This window comes from Zootoca vivipara, chromosome 1 (genome assembly GCF_963506605.1).
Source record: "Zootoca vivipara chromosome 1, rZooViv1.1, whole genome shotgun sequence".
NCBI lineage: Eukaryota > Metazoa > Chordata > Lepidosauria > Squamata > Lacertidae > Zootoca > Zootoca vivipara.
In genome coordinates this window covers 59,262,585-59,285,475 of record NC_083276.1, presented here as the reverse complement: position 1 = coordinate 59,285,475, position 22,891 = coordinate 59,262,585, and the positions used below count along the sequence as shown (strand labels likewise).

The window sequence follows — 22,891 nt, the reverse complement described above, 5'->3', positions numbered from 1 at the left end:
AACCCATCTTTTCTCAAAGGGGAAAAACAGCCACATTAGTTTTAAGAGCAAAAATGTTATGACATTAAACCTTTATTCTTGTATCTTAGGCCAAACTAAAATTCTACATACAGAAAATCAGGGGTGAATATTTGTCCAGCTGAAGAAATACACTTTTAAACCATCTTCAAAATATCCAATACATATAATGGATTTATTGTTCATTTACTGCAAGGTTAGGCAGCCTGATGTGATGGATGGACTGTCAGCCTCTAACTAAACTGCTATACTCCATCACAAAAGGAGTGGAAATTCTGGTCATAAGATGTCAATAATCTTACATGATGAAGTACGCAATACTTGACAAAGTGTTTTGTTTTTTTGCGCAACACCACAAATCTTTGATCCAAATCTAGAAACTTCCAAACCAAACATTTCACCTGTATCACTATATTTTTAAGGCTGAAGAACACAAGTGTATATAAAAAGCAACAAATACATCCTTTGGTTCGAAAATGAAGTTACAACCCATACCCCAAACCCATACAAATAAACAGGAAGATACAAGATATATGTGAAGGCAAGATGTAGAAACTGCTTTTCTGGAAAAGTGGGTGTAAAAAGTACAATTCATAGTGAGAAAGGGAGAAACTCTATATGAAAGAGGTCACAAAGAGTTCAGAAGGTGGGTGGAAGATGAAATTTTAAAAGGAGATAGCAGATAAGCTTGTGACAAGTGGAAAGGAAGGAATGGTGAAACAAGCTTACACAGGAAAAAGAGTAAAAAAAAGTATTAAAATTAAAAAAAGATATGTAAGAGAAACAGGGACAGCCCAATACACTTTGGTACCCAAGGCAACCACAAATTGGTGCCCCTCTTCTGCCAGCGAAGAAGGGTTGAGTGAAGATCTACATCAGGAATAAAGGGGGAATAACGTTCTACATGGCTGGCCCCGAAGAGAGAGGACTTAAGAGGAATGGCTGGTGTAAGGAATACATTATACAAGATGGGAGACACTGCTTGACAAGATTGCAACACACCAATGGCTACCAGGTAATGCCAACATTTAATCCCGTAGCCATAGTCGATAGCTACTGGTAGCTAGTTTGCAAATGAAGGCTTTGACCAAAGGTTTCAAAAGCATGACAATCAAACTCCCAGAAATGATGAAATAAAATATTTACCGTACACACTGAAGTCTTTGTTACTCTCAGAGTGAAGTCTGATGAAAAATTCAGTTCTGAAACCGATACAACGTGGCAATCTATCCGCTGCAAGAAAGTGCAAAGTCTTGTGTGAGAACAAAACAGAAGACTAGTATCTGAGTGGAATCAATGGAGACTGCTTTATTCATCTCTGTATAATAGACCTGAAATAAAACTTATTCTCAAAAGCAACCTACATGGAAACTAGTTGCCCACCAGGTGTATATGGCAAAAATCTGGAAAGTTTAGTCTCTAAGTGCAAGCTCAGGACTCCCACTGGCTTTATAACTGCAGTCTTCTAAAAGCACATGATAAATGAAACAAAGTTCAAAAGTTGCTTGCAATGAATGCTGTTTGCAGAATATGAACTGGGGGTAGGACTATGAAGTTTCACTTGGATGCAGTTAGACCAGGCATCCCCAAACTTCAGCCCTCCAGATGTTTTGGACTACAATTCCCATCTTCCCCGACCACTGGTCCTGTTAGCTAGGGATCATGGGAGTTGTAGGCCAAAACATCTGGAGGGCCGCAGTTTGGGGATGCCTGGGTTAGACTGTAAGTTCTTCAGCCAACGACCAGAAAGTTAAAATTGTTGGGATGTTTTTTTAATACAGATACAGTGGAACCTCGGTTTATGAACACCTCGGTTTATGAATTTTCAGTTTATGAACGCCGCGGACCCACCTGGAACGGATTAATTCACTTTCCATTACTTTCAATGGGAAAGTTCGTTTCAGTTTATGAACGCTTCAGTTTATGAACAGACCTCCGGAACCAATTACACCCATGCTTCAGTTTATGAACGCTTCAGTTTACTCCGCGGACTGTCTGGAACGGATTAATTCATTTTCCATTATTTTCAATGGGAAAGCTCGCTTCAGTTTATGAACGCTTCAGTTTATGAACAGACTTCTGGAACCAATTGTGTTCATAAACCGAGGTACCACTGTATATTTCTCACAGGGATAATGCTTCCATTCAGAAAAAAATGGGCTTATACGTGAAGCCCTAAGCCAGGCATCCCCAAACTGCGGCCCTCCAGATGTTTTGGCCTACAACCCCCACGATCCCTAGCTAACAGGACCAGTGGTCAGGGATGATAGGAATTGTAGTCCAAAACATCTGGAGGGCCGAAGTTTGGGGATGCCTGCCCTAAGCGGCAGCAAAATGAGCTCTCTCTGTCAAGTACATACAAGTTCCTATATAAAACTGATATTTATTGAAGATATATCACATGTAAAGCAGTTCTAAGCTGAAGGTAGAGGGAACAAAAAAAAAAATCCTTCCAGTAGCACCTTAAAGGTAAAGGAACCCCTGACCATTAGGTCCAGTCGTGACCCGACTCTGGGGTTGCGGCGCTCATCTCGCGTTATTATCCTGGGTAATGCTAGGGATATGAAAGGCAACTCTTATCATTTTGCTAACCTTGGAAATGGCAAACAAAAGAATATTGCAAAGCTATGGTGTCATAATCATGTCAGCCAATGAGGGACATTTTAAACACCTTTTGTTGCTCAGCCATTCTTGTTTGTCCACCACCAGGAGTGGTGAAATCCAGTGGCTACAAAGCTGAGAGCATTCTTTGTGGCAGCCCCACAGCTGTGGAATTCATTGCCAACTGGACTGTCAGGCCACAACACTACAGAGTTCTTGGAAATGTCTGAAGGCTTGCATGTTTTTTAAAAGAAAGGCTCATATATGGGCTTGTTTCCTACTGTTGACTACCTTAGTAATCTTGGGCTAGCTGTATATTTTATCAGTTGCTGGTTCACACTATTATATCTATGATTATTTTGTATGATTTTCTGTCTTACTCTGGGACGTTTAATACATTACTGCTATACGTTTGCTCAACTTTATATTATTTTTGATGCCTAATGAGAAATTCTTGAAACTGGGATGTGATTTTTCTAAACAAAGAAGTTACTGAATAGGACTATTAGTAACTGCTCGTCCTATAGAAAAGAAAATACACTTTAAAATACACAAAAGTCAAAATTTTACATAGAAGCTGTCAGATTTTCATGAGGCTGAGTGGAGTATGACAAAACCATTACTCAGGATAATAAATGCCAGATTCAGAGGTGAAACATATACATTCTTAGTCATCATATGATTAACTAGGTACATTTTTATAATTTCCTCAATATTTGAAAATCATCAGCTTTATGGAACAATTATTGATTTTGGTTGTTTACTCAGGATGACATTCTTGGTGAATTCATTAATTTTACTACATGTTATACAGAAAAATGGATGGTCCACATTTAAAGACTTATTTGGAAGTTTTATCTATCAATTCCACTCAAGCAATTATTTTCCAGCCTGCAATGTAAAAGTAGGTTGTTAAGCAACAGCAGCATCTCGAAGTAGTCATAACCAAAACAGGCTTCTCACTCTTTTAAATCTGTTAGAGATGCACAAGGAGCCTGAACTACAGGATCCCTATTTTTCTCCAGGAACAAATCTAAGACAATGAGGGCTATTATACAGTGGTACCTTGGTACTCAAACAACTTGGAACCCAAACACTGCAAACCCAGAAGTAAGTGTTCCGGTTTGCGAACCTATTTTGGAAGCCGATTGTGCTCTGTTTTGAGTGCCACACTTCCGTTTTGAGTGCCACACTTCCGTTTTGAGTATTACGCTGGGGTCTGTCTATTTTTGCTATTTATTTAGCGTTTTTGTTTTTGCAGCTCTTTTGTTTTGTTTTTGTGATTGTGTGGAACCCATTCAGCTACTGATTGATTGAATGTGTGTTTGCAGTACACTGCTTATTGCTTTCATTTTATGGATCAATAGTCTCGTCAGATAGCAAAATTCATGTTAAATTGCTGTTTTAGGGGTTGTTTTTAAAAGTCTGGAACAGATTAATCCATTTTGCATTACTTTCTATGGGAAAGCGCGTCTTGGTTTTGGAACGGACTTCCGGAACGGATTAAGTTTGAGAACCAAGGTACCACTGCACAACATTTAGAGGGAGGTGTTACAAATTAAAATTGTGATTGAATAGTTTTGTGTAATAAATATTCTCTCTTTTTAAGAGGAACGTAGCCTATTGTGCTCTAGATGGGAGGGGGCAACTTGAGGCCATTGGTCTAGGGATGTACATTATCAGAGCATTGAACGCATTCAATTTCACACAGCAACAATGTTGTTCTTTTGAAAAAATAAGATTGCCTTTTCAGACAACAGTTAAAAAGAGGAGGGGATTAGAAAGGAACTTTCCCCCAATTGCTTCAGTTAAGCACACCTAAGTGGTACATGCAGCAATGATTGTGATTTTCTCTAATGTTTATCTACAGAGGTGCTACAATATATGTTTACACGGAAAGCAATATACTTCTTAACCAATCATCTTGGTTCTCCTGCCATTAATGGTGTAGTGTACTTGTTAGTGTTACACTAGGACCTGAAGACCAGGGTTCAGATCAGACAGTCACTGTCTCTCAGCCCAGTCCAACTCTCAGGGTATTGTGAGGAAAAATTATGTATGTCACTCTGAAGTCCTTTGAGGAAAGGTGTAATAAATGAAATGAAAATACTCTTTAGCACTCCGACTGAATGTGCAAATAGTCAAGGATTTTAGCAAACAATATAACTAATAATTATAGCACAATTAATTACAATATAATTAATGCCGCTCCAAAGCCTGTAATTAAGCATACCAGAGACAGAGCATGACCAGGTGGAGAAAAGAAAAGATGGGGAGACAATCAGAAATTTGAGTTAAGTTTTAAAGACAGCCTCTTGAGACTTTTAACAGGTTCCAGATGGAACCAACTGCACATCATTTTTGACGTATAGACAATAGATGTTGAATGAACAATGGGCAGGTAGCCATTACACCTCCTTATTTTATTTCTGCCTTTATTACTGGTAGTTTTGTGGTGGGAAAGAAGAGAGGAAAAACTACTACAAGAAGGCTGCAAAATCCATAAAGATGTGTGCAAATTCCAAAATACTGTATTAGTATCGCGGATTCCATATTTTATTAACACTGAATGGCCAGGGGGAAACAAAACATATTCTATATAAGAACAGCTTACATACTGCACTGGGTTGATAATTAGAAATTCCTTTCTAGAAATTTAAATTATTTGTTACAGTACCTTGATGACACAAGCTTCAGATATAAATGTGCCTGAATCTAACACTTCCACAACAGCTTCTGGAATGACAGCCTTCTTCATGCAGGACATGTTGAAGCCATACACATCATCCCAGAAAGCTAATCTGTCTGCATGCTTCTTGAGGTCACTGACAGCCACCAGGCTGATGGTGCAGATGTCAGGATACACTGCAAAGAGACATTGCAAATAATTTATTGACAGCAAACAATGGTACAAGTTCCCTTTTATCTTAGCATTGACTTTAATTTGAAATATACGAGGAAATTTTCTACAAGCAGAAACAGACAAACCTACTGTTTTGAGGAAAACCCTTTTTAAAAAAAATAAAATAAAATCCATCTCATGGGATTCATTGTTGTTGTCTTGGTAGAAACAAAGGCATGGCAACAACTGGGGGAAGTGGTGAAAAGCAGAACCTGAGACAGATAAATGGCTCTGCATACATGACAGCTGTCACACAAATGGGCACATGGAGTATACAGTGACTGCTGTTTCAGGCAATATTGCTGACTTTTTTGGGGAGGTCTTCCCTTGCTATATATTAGGCTTGTTCCTGGACTATCGGCAGTATCTCTCTGCTACAGTAGACAAAGCACTGTTAAGAATCTCTTTCCAAAATGACAGTGCTATATTTGGTAAGCAGGGGAACACAGGAAAACTTGCCAAGTAGCACCAGAAATGTGTTACCACATTAGCAGAGGAAGGTAATGGAGTGATGATTTTATCTGATTTATATTGTAAGCTTCCTAGCAATGAAAAATGCCTAAATCATCCAAAAAGCAGGGCAATGTCTAACAAATATACCACCCTTTTATAACATTCATATTTTAGATAACATAATGACCAAACAAATGAGGCCTATCAGATGATGTGCTGCTTTGTATGTGTAAAAACCCGAACTAGGATGAGTTTAATTCTGTTGTTCTTTGTATATCCAGCTTTTAAAAGAGACATGAAACTGAAGGTTAGTTACAAAAATCAAAATGCAACAGGCAAGTGGAGTGGACCAAAAGGTATGCAAGCACCAATTAAACATATGCGCCAGAATTTCTTTGTGTTTCTTGTTCAGCAGCTACACTAAACCATTTTATTCAGATGGAAGGCTACTTAAATAGCAGCTGTTGAAAAGGAAAGCAACCAAACTCTGCTCCAATACATGCCCACTGTGGCCAATGTGTCCCTGGATCACAAAACCAAACAGAGCGTTAAGGGTACAAATCAGACCACAATAAGCATGCTCAGAAGCTGTGGTCTTCTCTGTGCCCTTAATGCTCCTGACCAAGAAACACATTAGCCACAGAAAACGTACATCAGCACTTCTTGTTTTGAATTGTGCAGCTTATTAAATTAAATCCAAGAAGTACTCTTTTAAAGTAAGTACTCTGCATCCCGATTCCAAAGAAGGGCAGTGCCAAAGAATGCTCTAACTACCGCACAATTGCGCTCATTTCACACGCTAGCAAGGTTATGCTTAAAATTCTACAAGGCAGGCTTAGGCAGTATGTGGACCGAGAACTCCCAGAAGTGCAAGCTGGATTTCGAAGGGGCAGAGGAACCAGAGACCAAATAGCAAACATGCGCTGGATTATGGAGAAAGCTAGAGAGTTCCAGAAAAACGTCTACTTCTGCTTCATTGACTATGCAAAAGCCTTTGACTGTGTCGACCACAGCAAACTATGGCAAGTTCTTAAAGAAATGGGAGTGCCTGATCACCTCATCTGTCTCCTGAGAAATCTCTATGTGGGACAAGAAGCTACAGTTAGAACTGGATATGGAACAACTGATTGGTTCAAAATTGGGAAAGGAGTACGACAAGGTTGTATATTGTCTCCCTGCTTATTTAACTTATATGCAGAATTCATCATGCGAAAGGCTGGACTAGATGAATCCCAAGCCGGAATTAAGATTGCTGGAAGAAATATCAACAACCTCAGATATGCAGATGACACAACCTTGATGGCAGAAAGCGAGGAGGAATTAAAGAACCTTTTAATGAGGGTGAAAGAGGAGAGCGCAAAATATGGTCTGAAGCTCAACATCAAAAAAACCAAGATCATGGCCACTGGTCCCATCACCTCCTGGCAAATAGAAGGGGAAGAAATGGAGGCAGTGAGAGATTTTACTTTCTTGGGCTCCTTGATCACTGCAGATGGTGACAGCAGTCACGAAATTAAAAGACGCCTGCTTCTTGGGAGAAAAGCAATGACAAACCTAGACAGCATCTTAAAAAGCAGAGACATCACCTTGCCGACAAAGGTCCGTATAGTTAAAGCTATGGTTTTCCCAGTAGTGATGTATGGAAGTGAGAGTTGGACCATAAAGAAGGCTGATCGCCGAAGAATTGATGCTTTTGAATTATGGTGCTGGAGGAGACTCTTGAGAGTCCCATGGACTGCAAGAAGATCAAACCTATCCATTCTTAAGGAAATCAGCCCTGAGTGCTCCCTGGAAGGACAGATCGTGAAGCTGAGGCTCCAATACTTTGGCCACCTCATGAGAAGAGAAGAATCCTTGGAAAAGACCCTGATGTTGGGAAAGATTGAGGGCACTAGGAGAAGGGGACGACAGAGGACAAGATGGTTGGACAGTGTTCTCGAAGCTACGAACATGAGTTTGACCAAACTGCGGGAGGCAGTGCGAGACAGGAGTGCCTGGCGTGCTCTGGTCCATGGGGTCACGAAGAGTCGGACACGACTAAACGACTAAACAACAACAACAACAACTCTGCAAGCATAAAGTGAAGAAAAACATAACACTATGAAATTCTATTCGCACAACATGGGAGATATCTCACCTTTTCCCACTTCCCACCCTTTTAAGTGCAGCCCAGTATGCCCCATTTCATAAGAGGTTGGTGATCCTGCTTTAACACTACCACTAGGTCCACCCATTCATCAACTCACGTCTTGCTTGACAGCCAAATTTCAGAATTCAGTTCAGCAGTAGGCATGCAAGTTTCCTTGCTTCTGGCTTATGGCATTCAGGCCATTATTTAGATGCTCATTGCGGTTTTACAATGTTTCCATGAAAAGCTTACTTTTTAAAAAATTGTCTTTATCAGAAAAGATCCAGCCCAACAAGTATTCAAAAATTTATGTATCTTACCCATCTAAAAACACAATAGGAAAGGGAGTCAACGTATTTTGAATAGTCCACTTCCGTGATGGGCCATTTTGGTTTCTTTAAACCCCATGCTACTTACGAAAGTAAAACCACTCCTATGCAAGAACCTTTTGTTTCATACATATTCCATTACTTAGTTTTTAATGTGATTGAATTATTTCTCACCACACGTAATATTAAACTGCTGATCAGACATCTCTTAGAGAAGCGCACTTTAGAAATTCATAGGTTTGTCATCTGTGTCCTTCTCGACTCACTGCCCCCAAATCATTTGTCATTAGTAACAGCTCACACGGGGAGCAAGGCAAGATGGGAAATCTTTTATCCCTCAGCAATGCCTCACAAATGTAAGGACATTAAAAGGGTAAGATCGTAGTAACTGCAGGGCTAGAGGCATAGCTGTAAACGATTATCATTTGAAGGTGGAAAAGCAAATATAACCAATCACCTTTCTCATATAATACTTTTAGCTCTAGCCTGAAAGCCCCCTATTTTAGGGATCAGGCTTTTGGAAAGCTTGAGGTAGAAGATGACACAGCAACCAACCATTAGCTCACACTGTGAATACAAAGTAAAGTCAAATGAAACTATGGGCTGGAATAAATGATTAGCACTTGGCCAAGTTAAAGCGGTAACAAAAAGATGATCACAGAAACACAGGTGGGAAGTATTGATAGTTTTCTTTCTTTGTTCGGGGGCCTTAATAAAGTTGCACACATCTGCTGTAGCTTACAAGCATAAATGAAACCTAAATATTCTTCAGCCAGCACAGCTTGTACACTAAGGTTGCAGTATCTAGTTTACCTCAAAGGTGCAATGTAAACTTTTAATTTCTCTGGAATATATGAAACACTATGATGAAAGGTTCTGTGAACAACTGTTTTAAACTAGTTGGCAAAATAGCTCACGAGCTACAACTGCCCAAAGGAGGAAGTGTCCTATTTAAAATTCTGCTAAATGAGCTGTACAGTTAAGCTAGTGGTATTGTATTGAACAAGGAAAGTTGATAAATGCATGCATATCTGACAGCTAGTTAATTTTGAGTATCATGTTCCCCAGCCCCAACATATTCTGTTTTGGCAGAACTTTCACTATTTTGGCCGCATTTACCATTTGAGAAGCTTCTAGGCATTTCTTCCTTCCTTTTCAGTTTGAAGGCAGCCTATGCTTATGTCTTGGAGAACAGAAATGAGATACAGAAATTAAAGGGCAATGAAGAAAAGCTTCTCTTTTTTTAAAATGATACACATTTTTGTGTTCTACCTGCTTTTAGTTTTTATTTTATTTTGTACATGGCTTAGATATATGGAAGGCCATTAATAACTAACAATAACAAAAATGAAAAGAAGAAGCCATGCCAGTAACACTCCCATTAATCAGGTTACACATACATACACTGTTGTAGTGTCAAATCCCATGGATTATAATACCATGTACTACACTATATCAAAGCACATTCATTACAAATATCCATCTTTCCTTCCATCAGGCAAGGAGGTTACTGGACCTCTAGTCTAACTCTTGAAAAAGTTCCACCCTAAAATTAATGTAGCATATTTTTATCTCAATGGTGTCTGACAGAATTATCGGTCTGTTGCTACACATGATGCAAAAGTAAATTGCATCTACTGTGGATGTTCTGCTTTTTCAACCCCACCTGCTGACTGATTTATAGAGAAACAAATGAAACCATCTATAAAGCCTCCATTAACCTTCTAAACTAGTTGGCATTAGAGATCAGATACAAGCGCCTGAACGTATAAGAGCTGTTGTTTAAAATACTGATAAATGAACTGGACTATCAGGCTAGATAGCCACTGTTCCGTCCTGTCCGAAATCCGCTACCATAATACCCCTGCCAAAAAAAGCAAAGACAGACAGTCTGAATGACTTTCGCCCTGTGGCGCTAACACCCATCATAATGAAATGCTTTGAAAAACTGGTGCGGAATCGCATTATATCATGTTTGCCAGTGGGACTTGACCCTTACCAGTTTGCATATAAGGGGAAGAGATCCACGGAGGATGCTTTGGCAATGACACTACATGCTGTCCTGACTCATCTGGAGAAACAAGGGAACTATGCGAGATTGTTATTTGTGGACTTTAGTTCTGCATTTAATACTATTCTTCCACAGAGATTGGTGCCCAAACTATTAGACCTGGGACTTCTGCCGAGCTTATGCAGGTGGATATTAGATTTTTTATTGAACCGTTCCCAACGGGTCAGGATGGGTTCTCATGTCTCAGCGGATCTCAGTATGAATACAGGGACGCCACAGGGGTGCGTATTGAGTCCACTTTTATATACGCTTTATACATCTGACTGTGCTCCCAAGTACCCTAGTAACAAGATCATTAAGTTTGCAGACGATACAACGGTGGTTGGTCTAATTACTGCTGGAGGGGGGGAGGGCTATAGGAAGGAAGTTAAGCAGTTGGTGGAGTGGTGCAGGGAAAACAACCTATTCCTTAATTTAAAGAAAACAAAAGAGATAATTGTGGATTTTAGGAAATGCAAATTGAATATTCAACCTCTTAATATCGAGGGGAAGTGTGTGGAACAGGTCTTGGGTGTTTCGATTTCTGGGAATGGAGTTGAGAGATGATCTAACATGGGGAGCAAATAGCAAAGATCTGATGGAGAGAGCACAGCAGAGGCTATACTTTCTTAGAATCCTCCGGAAAAACAATCTCTCAAAGGACCTGCTGAGGGCATTTTACCACTGTACTGTAGAAAGTGTATTAACCTATGGTCTGTGTGTGTGGTTTGGGAGTTGCACGGTTGGGGAAAGAACAGCGCTGTCCAGGGTCATAAAGACTGCGGAGAGGATAATTGGGTGCACTCTTCCCACTTTGGATCAAATCTATGCCTCCAGGTGCTATAAGAAAGCTGTAGATATTGTGCAGGATAGTGTACACCCCAGAAATGATCTCTTTCAGCTTCTGCCTTCTGGAAGGAGGTATAGGGTCATAAAGACCAGGACTAGCCGCCTGAGAAATAGCTTCTATCCAAGAGCGATTTCGGTTTTGATTGCAGCGAAAGGCAGTCTGTGAGGGTCTGTATTCAGTCATGGGGTACCAGAGTTTTAGGGGGTGAATCAGGAGGGGTATTAGAGGTTTTTTATGGGGTAATTATGCTGATGGTTGTGTAAGTTTGATGTAGATGTTCAATTTCGTTGTTCTGCATGGGACAATGGCAATAAAGATTATCGTATCGCAGAGAACTATTATTGGGAGTGAGAAAGGAGTATAAATATTAAGCGCTTAACATGTATTTTCACTCATCAGTCTTTTCTGTCTCCAAAGTGAAGAACTGTTTTCTTTTTAAAATAATTTTAATTACATTTTCAGATTATGCATTTCAAAATGAACATCTTTCATTATAACCATACATTCAATGACTTCCCTCCCTCCCCTTCTAAGGTTCTTTTAATTTACCCACCATTCCTGCATATATTGTATATCCATCCAATTCAGTTCTCCAATCTTATATCCCATTGCAATATATTATACTGTTGAATTTACCTTAATACTGTTTTCACCTTAATGTTTTTAACTGTGTACATATTTTCTACGTACTCAGCAAAAAAAATTCCACTCCTCTTTAAATATCTGTTCTTCTTGCTCTCTTATTTCACTTGTTAGACCTGACAACTCTGCATATTCTAACATCTTAAGTTGCCAATCTTCTTTACTAGGAACCTCCCTCACCTTCTATTGTTGGGCTAACAAGATCTGAGCCGCCAGTGTTGTATACATAAATAAGTTTTTCTGAGACCTGGGTACCCCTGTCTGCACCACTCCTAACAAGAATGCCTCTTTTTTTGGGGGGGGCCTTGTTTTAAACATTTCCCCCCATCTCATTATATATCATTTCCCAATATTCTTTAACTATTTTGCATGCCCACCACATATGAAAAAGGTTCCTTCTATTTCTTTACATTTCCAACACAAATCTGATTCAAATTTATACATATTACCTAGTCTACTTGTGGTTGGATACCATCTATGAATCATTTTCTTGTAGTTCTCTTTCAACGTATAGCATGCTGTGAATTTCAAGTCTTTCTACCAAAGATTCTCCCAGAGGTTTAGTTCTATATTATACCCTATATCAATTGCCCAGTGGGTCATCGAGGCTTAGACATGCATGCCAGCTGAATTTAATATCATGGCCTTCCAAATCTAAAATGTGAGCATTTTTCAATACAATCCATTCCCTTAGCCAACGCAAACAAGCTGCCTCATAATAAAATTGAAGGTCTGGCAGCGAAGAACTGTTTTCTAGCCACACTTGAATATCATTTGAATTTTTTTATGTCAACGTTAATATTCAGTTCAAGCAACTGGTTCAAAGGTACTGGGATATTATGCATCTATTACATTATCAATCCATAGTGTATTTACTTATCTTTTCCCAAAGATCTGCTACCATTTCCCTCTTTGCTACAGGAAACTACTTCAACTCAAGTGACTTCCTAAAACGAGTCAAGCGCTTTCTTAGTCACTTAGGATAATGGATCTTCTTAGTCACTTAGGATAATGGATTTCTTAGGATAATGGATTTCTTGAAGTCCTGCTTCACTATAAACCGACAGGCCTTCTTTCCTTTTTTGACATCTCTAACAAATTCTATTAAATCTATTAATTCCCTATATAGAAATTCTGTTGACTCATATCACACTATGCATCACAAGCATTTGTATAATCAAAAAATGCAGTCATAAAATTTGTTGAGACATCGGCAATATCATTTCTAATTAACCTATATCAATAACAGCTCACAAATATCCTGCCAGATAATCGGTAATACCCAGACTATACTCAAAAGAGACAGCTCCTGTTTCAAGTGAATCCATGATAGTGAATTCTCATCCATTCCACTATTTTTAGATTTCTACTGAACAGAAAAACCAACAACTTTTCAGTTCACTAGAAGAGGGAACACAGTTCTTACCAACCAATTTACATCATTCTACACTGCATTGGCAGCTAACTACGAAGAAGGGGACAGAGATAATCTTCATTATGCTGGCCCAGCAATATTCCCCTCCCTAAAGCTATACTTGCCTGCTTGAAAAGTAGAAGAACAGAGAGAGGACACATAGATTGAGTGTGTGCTGCTGTTCTAAGACCTCTGTGAATGCAACTTGATGTCTACCACCTCCTCTTCCTCCAGCTCCACTGACAGATAAACGGAACAGTCCATTGGGGCTGTGAAATGACACCACCACTACAAAATGCCAGATTTGCTTCTTAAACTGCCAGTTGCCTAATCCTGTTTTAGACAACATGTTAATTTCCTGGCTGCACTGGCTTAGTGCTTTGCAGTAAGAACTGGAGGTGGAAAAACTTTAAAATGTAACTGTACCATTTGCAACTCGAGTACGGATTGTTTTTTTCAGGCTCTGCAAAACTATATACTTCACCCAAGAGGAAAAGCAAGCAGGCTGTAGAAAATAATTCAATTTTATTGAACCTCAACCTGTTGTACTATCCGTGTTTCTCTCAAGCAACTCAAATTACTATTTCCCCTCTGCGCTTAGTTACAGACACAGTGCGTTCCCCACTAATATTTCCCATGGTCTGACAGTAGAGTAAAAGAGCAACTCTCTTATTATTTTGGACACAGACATGCCAAATATAAAACATGAAGCTGCAATATTTGGCAGCTTTATAATACTACAAGACGGGCAAAGGTCCAAATTCCCAGGATGCTTTAAATGCTGCAGTCTGCCTTGAAAATATTTCCCCTGGCTAAGCACCATTTTTAATTAAGCCATCCAGCTGTGCACATTGCTAGTAGGTGGATCAGTGAGCACAGATGACTCAACAATTCCTATTGCAGAAAGTCAGAATTAGATGTTCCACAATCTAACTCTGTAAGCAGGAAGAATGAATGAAAATACATATGAAGTGGGTTTTGGTTTGGGCCAAACTATATCCAAGTGCTTATCAGGTCTCTAAGACGAAACCAATTTCCCACCAAGAAACAACTCAAACTTGAAAGGGCATAAAATTCTGCCTGAGTCCTTGACCTAGTCATGGAGAAGAACAGTTGAAACAGCAGTAGAGAATGTAGTTATTTCAAAGGAGAAACTCACAGGTCACAATTTCAACTTGTTTAGAACTGTTTCTATAGATAAACTAGGAAGAGAAAGCTAGCCAGTGGTTTTGTAGCATGAAACAAGCACTGCCAATGTTTATCACGTCTTATCATTGCTGGTTTCCCAACAAACAGTTTTTTTGTAGTTCTGCAGAAGTGTACAGGAAAAAAGAACAAAATTTAAAATATACTCAGATTTCAATTCCATAAAAGCCTGCATATTAGGCACTGAAAAAAGACTAGTGTAAAATAAAATGTGATTAATGCATGGGACTCTAAAAATGAGAAGGGAAGAAATATATTAGAGCACCCAGATTACTATTGTTATGGAATGGCATGCCTACATTTCTATAATTTATCAAATTTATTATATGACTACGGCAGGCTATTCTGTAGCAATGTGCAATTTAGAACAAAAACCCTGCATACGTATCTATTAATTCATCTTTCCATTTCCAGGGTGGTATAAAAAGGTAAACACAAATTCAGAATTAAAGAGATACATAAAACAGCAACACCACACCATACAATCATCTCTTGCTCCCACTTCCTTTAATACACCACAGAAGGAAAATCAGGTCTTTATTCAAACAAGTGAACTTCCAGAGGAGTCACAGTGGTAGCCTCTCACAGCAAGAGCAACAAGAGTATTATGTGGCACTTTTAAGGCACACAAGGCTGTTTTATGAATGGAAAAGATAACTAAAACAGATTACCAGGCATGAGATCCCTAGTGCTCCTCTACTTCTTTCTTAGCCCTGGCAACTAGTCAACATGGTAAATGGTGTCATCCTTTCAAACAAAGCAAAGTTTAGTGTCCTGTGGATGAGCTGCTATCAGCACCACCTAAGTATAGAGACTGCATTTCATTATTCTCCTGACATACGTGTTTGGAAGACTAGGCTTTGTATGAGTTTAGTTTCACTTGTTATGCTTGAACCAGGGATCCTAGTTTAGGATGAACTCTGGCAGATTTAACAGGCCAGCTTCATAAACCATGGTTTGAAGTTACTAGAGTTGGTTTGTGAAACAGAACCAGGCTGGAACAGGCCAAAGTTTCTTCTAGTCCAGCACTTTGTGCAATAGAGCTCTCCCTACCTGCAACTGGTATTCGGAGGTATACTGCTTCAGACAATCACAAGCCAAGCTTCAGTAAAACTGAAACAAACACTTCCAAACTCCTCCTCCCAGATGTATGGGAGGAGTGCTAAACCAGGGTTTAACTTTACATGCTCAGCATAGCCAGATTAGTTAGCTACCCAGCTGAGTTAGATAAATGCAGCTATTTCCATGCTCAGTTTCTGACTACCTTATTGCCGGGCTATTTACTGATTTTTAAAAATAAACTTTCAAGGTTTATACTTCAATATCTTTCAGAAGTCAAAGTGTTCTTGAAAACACTATTTCATTTAAGGCCCAAGTATCCCATTAATGCTTTTGTATTACCCATACTATGAAATGAATGCCTTGGAGCTTCCACTAATGGAAACATTTTTCATCACAGGTTCGAACTTTCTTAGTCATGCATAGCAGAATCTAAATCTTTCAGGTTTCCCCAGAGCTTGATTATTTATTAGAATTCCAGAACTAACCTGAGCCTCCTTCTGCCAGGTACTTGTCCCTTGCATAAATGACAGAATCCAGCATTGACTCAAAGAGAAGGAAATAACCCTGGGAAAATGAGAGGAAGGAGAGAAAAAAAGCACCACATTGAAAAGGAGACAGTGCTACATATCAATTTTATCAAGTTCCGTGTTTCAATACGTTTTTCAGTTATAAATTTGTTTTTCAAAGCAAAACAAACATACTGGAGGATCCTTTGAAAGTTATTCTATTCTCTACTCTATTGCAGATGCCTGCTGTAATTTAACAATTACTTCCACAAGCACTTTAACAGATAGTGCTGTAATACGCAGGGTTGTGAAATAAATTCCCACTGCTATTGCCATTAGAGTAGGTTTTACCATCCACATTCCAAATTGCAGTAGAATTGTAGGTCTCTGAAGAGATTCCCTGCCTTTGCAGAACAGAGGCTCAGTCTATACGTTCCCTCTTGTTCCCCCAAAAGTGGGAGGTCAGAGGACTGTGAGTGTGCAGAATGTTTATGCTATCAGAAAGTATCACTTCTGCAGAGCGCAAACACTAGCCCTCAGCTAGTGTAAGAACAGCCCTGCTGGGTGAGACCAAAGGCTCATCTAGTCCAGCATTCTGCTATTACAGTGGCCAACCAGATTGCCTGTGGGAAGCCTGCAAGGAGGACCTGTGTGCAGCAATGCTCTTCCCACGTGTTATTCCCAACAACTGAGCTAGCATTCAGAGACATAGCGGCTCTAAAAGTGGAGACAGAACACAGCCATCAGTAGGCATGGATTTGTCTAATCCTCTTTTAAAGCCATCGGGCAACCACTGCCTCTTTTTCTTTAAGCAAAAGAGACTCGTATGTTGTAGGGGAGTTATTCAAACATCTTCTTGATCATTTTGGTTTCCCATTTCTAAACCCCTATCAGCTCTACGGTACTCACTCAGTGCAGCAAGAAAACTGTTTGCACACTGGCAAAGCTAAGCAGGGGTTGGTATGGTATTATACTGGATAGGAGACAGCATGTTGAGATTCCTGCATTCCTGCCAGTTGGGCTAGATGACCCCCAAGATCCCTGCCAACTCTATTATTCTATGATTTTCAGGTGAGGTGCTCAGAACTTATTCACACCACGGGTTTGTGTAATGGCATTGGGGCTGGCTATTTTATTTTCAATCCTTTTCCTAATGATCCAGATCTACATCTTCATGAAGCTATCCTTTACAAGGTCTCATTCCTGGTCAGTCACCATCAGTTCATACTATATGAGCATATATGCAAAATTAGGATTTTTGACCAAATGTGCATCACTTTATCCAACCCAGCAAGAATGTACACAAGCACAAATGATCTTTAATTGGTTAAATGACTGAGGTTTTATGGCTATTGCATTGAGAGATCTTTTGTTGCTCATTTGTTTTGGGTTTTTTTTTTTTAAATCGATTCTGACTTTTATTGTTATAATCTATGGCAGGGGTAATGAACCGCCAGCTCTCCCACCACATATATTTTTGGTCTTTCAAATCACCTACAGATCTTCTTTACCCACTAGCCTAAAACCGCTACTGGCTGCAACACAATGTTTTTATGCTGTCAGGTGCTATATGAAAAGGTGAGTCAAACTACTGCTATGCTGGTTTTCAATAAACATTGTGTTCTCTCACTGGCATCTGGTCCTGCAAGTTTTACTTCTCATGCAATATCACGTCCCTGCATCTCACTAACAAACTATCCCCCATATAGAATCAAGTCATTTATTACTAATCTCTGAATGCATTGCTCTATGTGTGGTGCTCATCTCTGGTATAATTTAGAATGTAATTTCACAGGCTGCTGCCTCACCTGTAGGGGTGCCATCTGGAAAGAGAATTATACCTGACATTTTATCCTATGATACTCAGGGACTCTCCTGCTTCTACACTGACAAGGTTCAGGATTAAACAAAAACAAAAAACCTCGCATTAGCACCTTCAAAATTAATTACAGCAAAGGGTTCTGTACTGCACAGATATGTGAGCAGAATATTAATGACTTCGGTGAGCAGCAAAACCATGGCATGCAATTGACATGTTCACTCTGGGTGATATTCAACTCATTCCTATTCCAGTAGAGCCAATGAAATCTATGGACGTAAGTTATGAAGTATGACTTAGCAGAATATCATCCTATCAGATGAACTAAAAGGGGGAAATCATTTTCTCTTTATAGAAGGACACTACTGTAAGCAATAAAAAGGATTGTTTGAGGCATATTCCTGTAGTTATAAATTGTTCTACATCAAGAAGTAGGAAAATTTAAATCAAATTAGACTGTCCTGGCTGGTGGGAAAAAAGGTTACTGCACCCAATTTGACTTTTAAATAGAATGGGGGGGGAGGCTTTTTCAAGGAAGGAAAGCCTCTTGCTTCAAATGAAAGCTCGTGTCATAAAAGACACAATAGGCAAAATTGAAGTAGGCTATAACAATTTACAAGAAATTGCATCTCTCAAAAGAATGTTCAAATATATAAAAGGATGTCATATGGAGGAGGGAGAAAGGTTGTTTTCTGCTGCTCCAGAGAAGCGGACACGGAACAATGGATTCAAACTTCAAGAAAGAAGATTCCACCTAAACATTAGGAAGAACTTCCTGACAGTAAGAGCTGTTCGGCAGTGGAATTTGCTACCAAGGAGTGTGGTGGAGTCTCCTTCTTTGGAGGTCTTTAAGCAGAGGCTTGACAGCCATATGTCAAGAATGCTTTGATGGTGTTTCCTGCTTGGCAGGGGGTTGGACTGGATGGCCCTTGTGGTCTCTTCCAACTCTATGATTCTAAGCTGGTAACAGCCTACATTATCAGAAGCTGAACTATATTGAAGGCCATCATTTTAACACTGTCTATATCAGAAACCCACATCCAAAGGACTGTTTAGTTCAAAATCAGTTTCAATTAGTTTTACCATACTCCTCCTGCTTATCTGTTCCGAGTTCAGGAATGGGGAACCCATGGCACTCTAGATAGTTGCTGGACTTCAACTCCCTTAATTCCTAACCACTGATACACTGGGTTGGGGCTGATGGGAGTTGGTCCAACAACTTCAGGTTCCCCACCTCCATCCTAGTTGAAACAATGCTGCAGTGATAACAAAAGCCATGAGGGAAACATATGCCACTCTTAAAGCAGGGGTGGTCGTCCTGCGCCCATCCAGATGATGTTGAACTAATTCCTATCTTCCCTGGCTATTAGCTGAAGGGCTAGCTTAGTCATCTCCATCTTAAAAGACAGCAACTGTCTCAAAGGCCACATACACCCCAAGGAAACAAAGATGCAGTTGATGGCTATTTGGACCTCCAGGACCAGAGGTATCAAGTTTTTGAATGCTTGGTTGCTGGGAGTAAGAGTGGTAAAGCCCTATTTGCTCTTTTCCTTGTGGGCTCCCCACTGGCATCTATCTGGACATTGTGGGAAGCTATTATTTCATCTGATCCAGCAGGTCTTTGGTTATGTTCTTATGTCTTGTACATTAGTTCTCATTGTCAGGCTGGACTGAAGGTGTTCCAAGAGGATGGAGTACCAAGAGGATGGAGAAGAGCCACTGCCCACCCCTGTTGCTGCCTGGCACTGCCTACCCCTCTGCCACTGGAAAACTTGCTCGAGGAGGTCTACCTCAAATATGACAATAGTCCTGGACACTGCCAACTCTATGCCCTCCTGCGAGATGCATCAAACATAAGTGCAAACTGTTCTAGATTCTACAACATGCTTCCAAAGGTAAAGTCTCCCTTCTCAAGACTAGCATGATAATTTGGGGGGGGAGGGAGGGAGGGAGAGCACCAGCCCATTCCCCTAAGGCATTCTGCTTGTTCTGCTATCTGCACTCATTCTTTCCAGTAGGAACGTTTAAGGAATCTAGACATGGGGTGAAATGTGAAGCCTGTGCTGAAAAGCTTCCTCCCAGGTGTACATACACATGGAATCATCTCCCTCAACTGATAAAATGAATGTTCTGAAAAACTAGCACCAGCATATTGCACAGCCGTTCTCATTTCAGTTAACTACTGAATGTAGAATTACCCTAATTACTGTAAAACAGCATTACCTCTTAAAATTCTGTACCTCGAGGGAACAGAAGCACAATTTTGACTGCATACAAAGCAGCCTTGTTCACAAAGCCTGCTCACCTAAGATATATAGTCCGCTGCTCCAGCAATATGAACGATACCCAGGTCACATTTCTTAGCTTCCAACTAGCACAAAAAATGCATTGTGTGTAAACACTGACACATGCTTCTAAGCGCTTCTAAATGCCAGTCTAGTGCACGAGTAAAGCCCCAATTATTTCATACCTGTCTTCCTAACAGTATTGTTGCAGTGTCCTCTAAAAGCAGCCGATTTTTAACATTATTGTTCATTTGCTAATATGGCTGCTTAAAAGTACAATCCTTTGTGTGTAAAAAGTCCTATGTATTTCCAACAGGTAAAGGTAAAGGGACCCCTGACCATTAGGTCCAGTCGTGACCAACTCTGGGATTGCGCGCTCATCTCGCATTATTGGCCGAGGGAGCCGGCGTACAGCTTCCAGGTCATGTGGCCAGCATGACAAAGCCGCTTCTGGCAAACCAGAGCAGCACATGGAAACGCAGTTTACCTTCCCGCTGTAGCGGTTCCTATTTATCTACTTGCATTTTGACGTGCTTTAGAACTGCTAGGTTGGCAGGAGCTGGGACCAAGCAACGGGAGCTCACCCCCGTCACAGGGATTCGAACCGCCGACCTTCTGATCAGCAAGCCCTAGGCTCAGTGGTTTAACCACAGCGCCACCTGGGTCCCCTATTTTCAACAGGACTACTTCCCAAATAATTGTGGAAAGGATTTCATCCAAAAAGATTCATGTTGTATAGATTCTCACATGCAGTACAAGCAACTTAAGATCTTTAAAGTACCTCTATTGCCACCAAGATAGACGAAAAACTATACCATAGTTTAGTAGTGCTATGTAAAACAAGTCTTCTTTTCAAGGCTCCTGCACTCTTCCCAGTACAGTTCAGAAAAGTTCAGATTTTGCTTAGCTATAGCTTGTTGCTTCCTTCAAACCAGAAAACAAAGTTTAAAACCAACGGTGGTCAATTTCTTAAGAAGTCTGCTTCAAACCATGTTATGAGACCAATCACAGATAGTGTTAAAGTTTTCTGGTTTGGAGGTAACAGGCTGCAGTTAGCTAAAAGTAGTAGCAAAAGCTTCCAAACTTCTCCTCTTGGCCAGAGAGGAAGAAAGCGCTAAACCAACATTTAGCAGTACATCTGAACACAATCATTCAGATCTTGCCAGCAAACAAAGGATATATATTCAAGTGCAAGTGCAAGTGTACAACGGGAGTATTTACCGGTAAGTAAAACAGAAAAGCTAGAATAGCACAGAAGTGAAACAGTTAAAATACATAAGCAGGTGTCTATTCCAGTCTAATGTTATTACAACACAGAATCCTATGTTCAAAAAGCAGCCATACTTCCTACATTTCCGCAGGAAAGCTCTACTGGAGTATATCAACACAGTGTCTTCAAAAGATATTAGGTTTTAAAGTAGGTCATGTACGTTTTTATTAGACTTCCATAAATTATGTATGGTATAAAAAATGGAATCAGCCTACAATATTTATCATCACAGGGCTGCTAGCCATCCAAGAAACATAAATACACTTGCTGGCAAGTAACAATTCATTCATTAACTTTTAAGTTTGAAGAAGGAAGCAAGTAGATCTTCTCCACCCCCCCCAAAAAAATACTTCTGACCTTTTCGTTATGATGCACACCTTCATTCCACTGTTTTGAAGGAACATTTTCCTCAAATAAATGGATCAGAACACAAGTCTCTCTATTTTTCCAAGGGTATTTGGCTTTATGCAAGTCTCAATTTTCCATGCTGCAATACCATTAGAAAAGCTGATCTGATGCCCAAATATATCTATAAAAACACTCACTAACTATTTCTATTAGGTTTTTCCAGATGTATACACCATCACAATTATAATTATCAGGCTGTTCAAACAAGAAAGTTATATGGAACAACTATGATGCAATTTGGTATCCACCCCACCTCAATCACAGCGCTTTTGTCCTGGTTTCTAGTGTTCCTTTTACATTGCATTACCCATTGTGTTATGGAAATGCGGCATTTTGAAAGATACACTGTCATGTCATGTTAAAGTTGGATACTTTAGTTACTAATACAAAACTCTAAAACATGAATTTGTGTGTGGGTCCACAAAGCCACACTTCCTGGATTGTTTACAAAAAACCACAAAAAACTATGCATCATTTGCATCAGTTTCTCACGCTAATTTGTATAAGTAGAAGCTGAACACATATGAACAGACAATTAAAACATTGGCTGTTCATTAGGAACATAAGACTATTTTGCTGGATAAAGCCAATGGCTTATCTGGTCCAGCATCCTATTTTCACAGGGGCCAGGCAGGAGAGGAGCAGAAGAGTACCCTTGACTCCTGGCATTCAGAAGCATTACTGCCTCCACATTAATGCCCTCCCCTTGGCATACCTACACATAATGCCAAAACATCTGACAATATATATAATTTAAACACAGTGACAAAGTTCACTAAAATCAGATCAAGTATTGGTGATAAAATCTAAGAGAACATATTTGTGCACTCACCATCCACTCGGATATGACAACATCTACTTTGTCAACGGGCAAATCAACTTCTTCAATTCTTCCTTTGATCAAAGAAATAGTATCTCCCAGTCCATTGAGTCTGCAAGCACAATGTT

General features: G+C 39.8%; 1 protein-coding gene across 1 annotated transcript in view; it reads right to left on the bottom strand.

Moving 5' to 3' along the window:
* The window catches only part of PRMT3 (protein arginine methyltransferase 3), a 56,636-nt gene that overhangs the window by 17,229 nt on the left and 16,516 nt on the right, over positions 1 to 22,891 (bottom strand). The window contains exons 10-13 of the mRNA XM_035117387.2: positions 22,776 to 22,875; positions 16,141 to 16,219; positions 5,297 to 5,484; positions 1,165 to 1,251 (exon numbers count right to left, since the gene is read on the bottom strand). Of these exons, the coding sequence (XP_034973278.2) occupies positions 1,165 to 1,251; positions 5,297 to 5,484; positions 16,141 to 16,219; positions 22,776 to 22,875 (454 nt within the window). The remainder of the gene's footprint in view (positions 1 to 1,164; positions 1,252 to 5,296; positions 5,485 to 16,140; positions 16,220 to 22,775; positions 22,876 to 22,891) is intronic.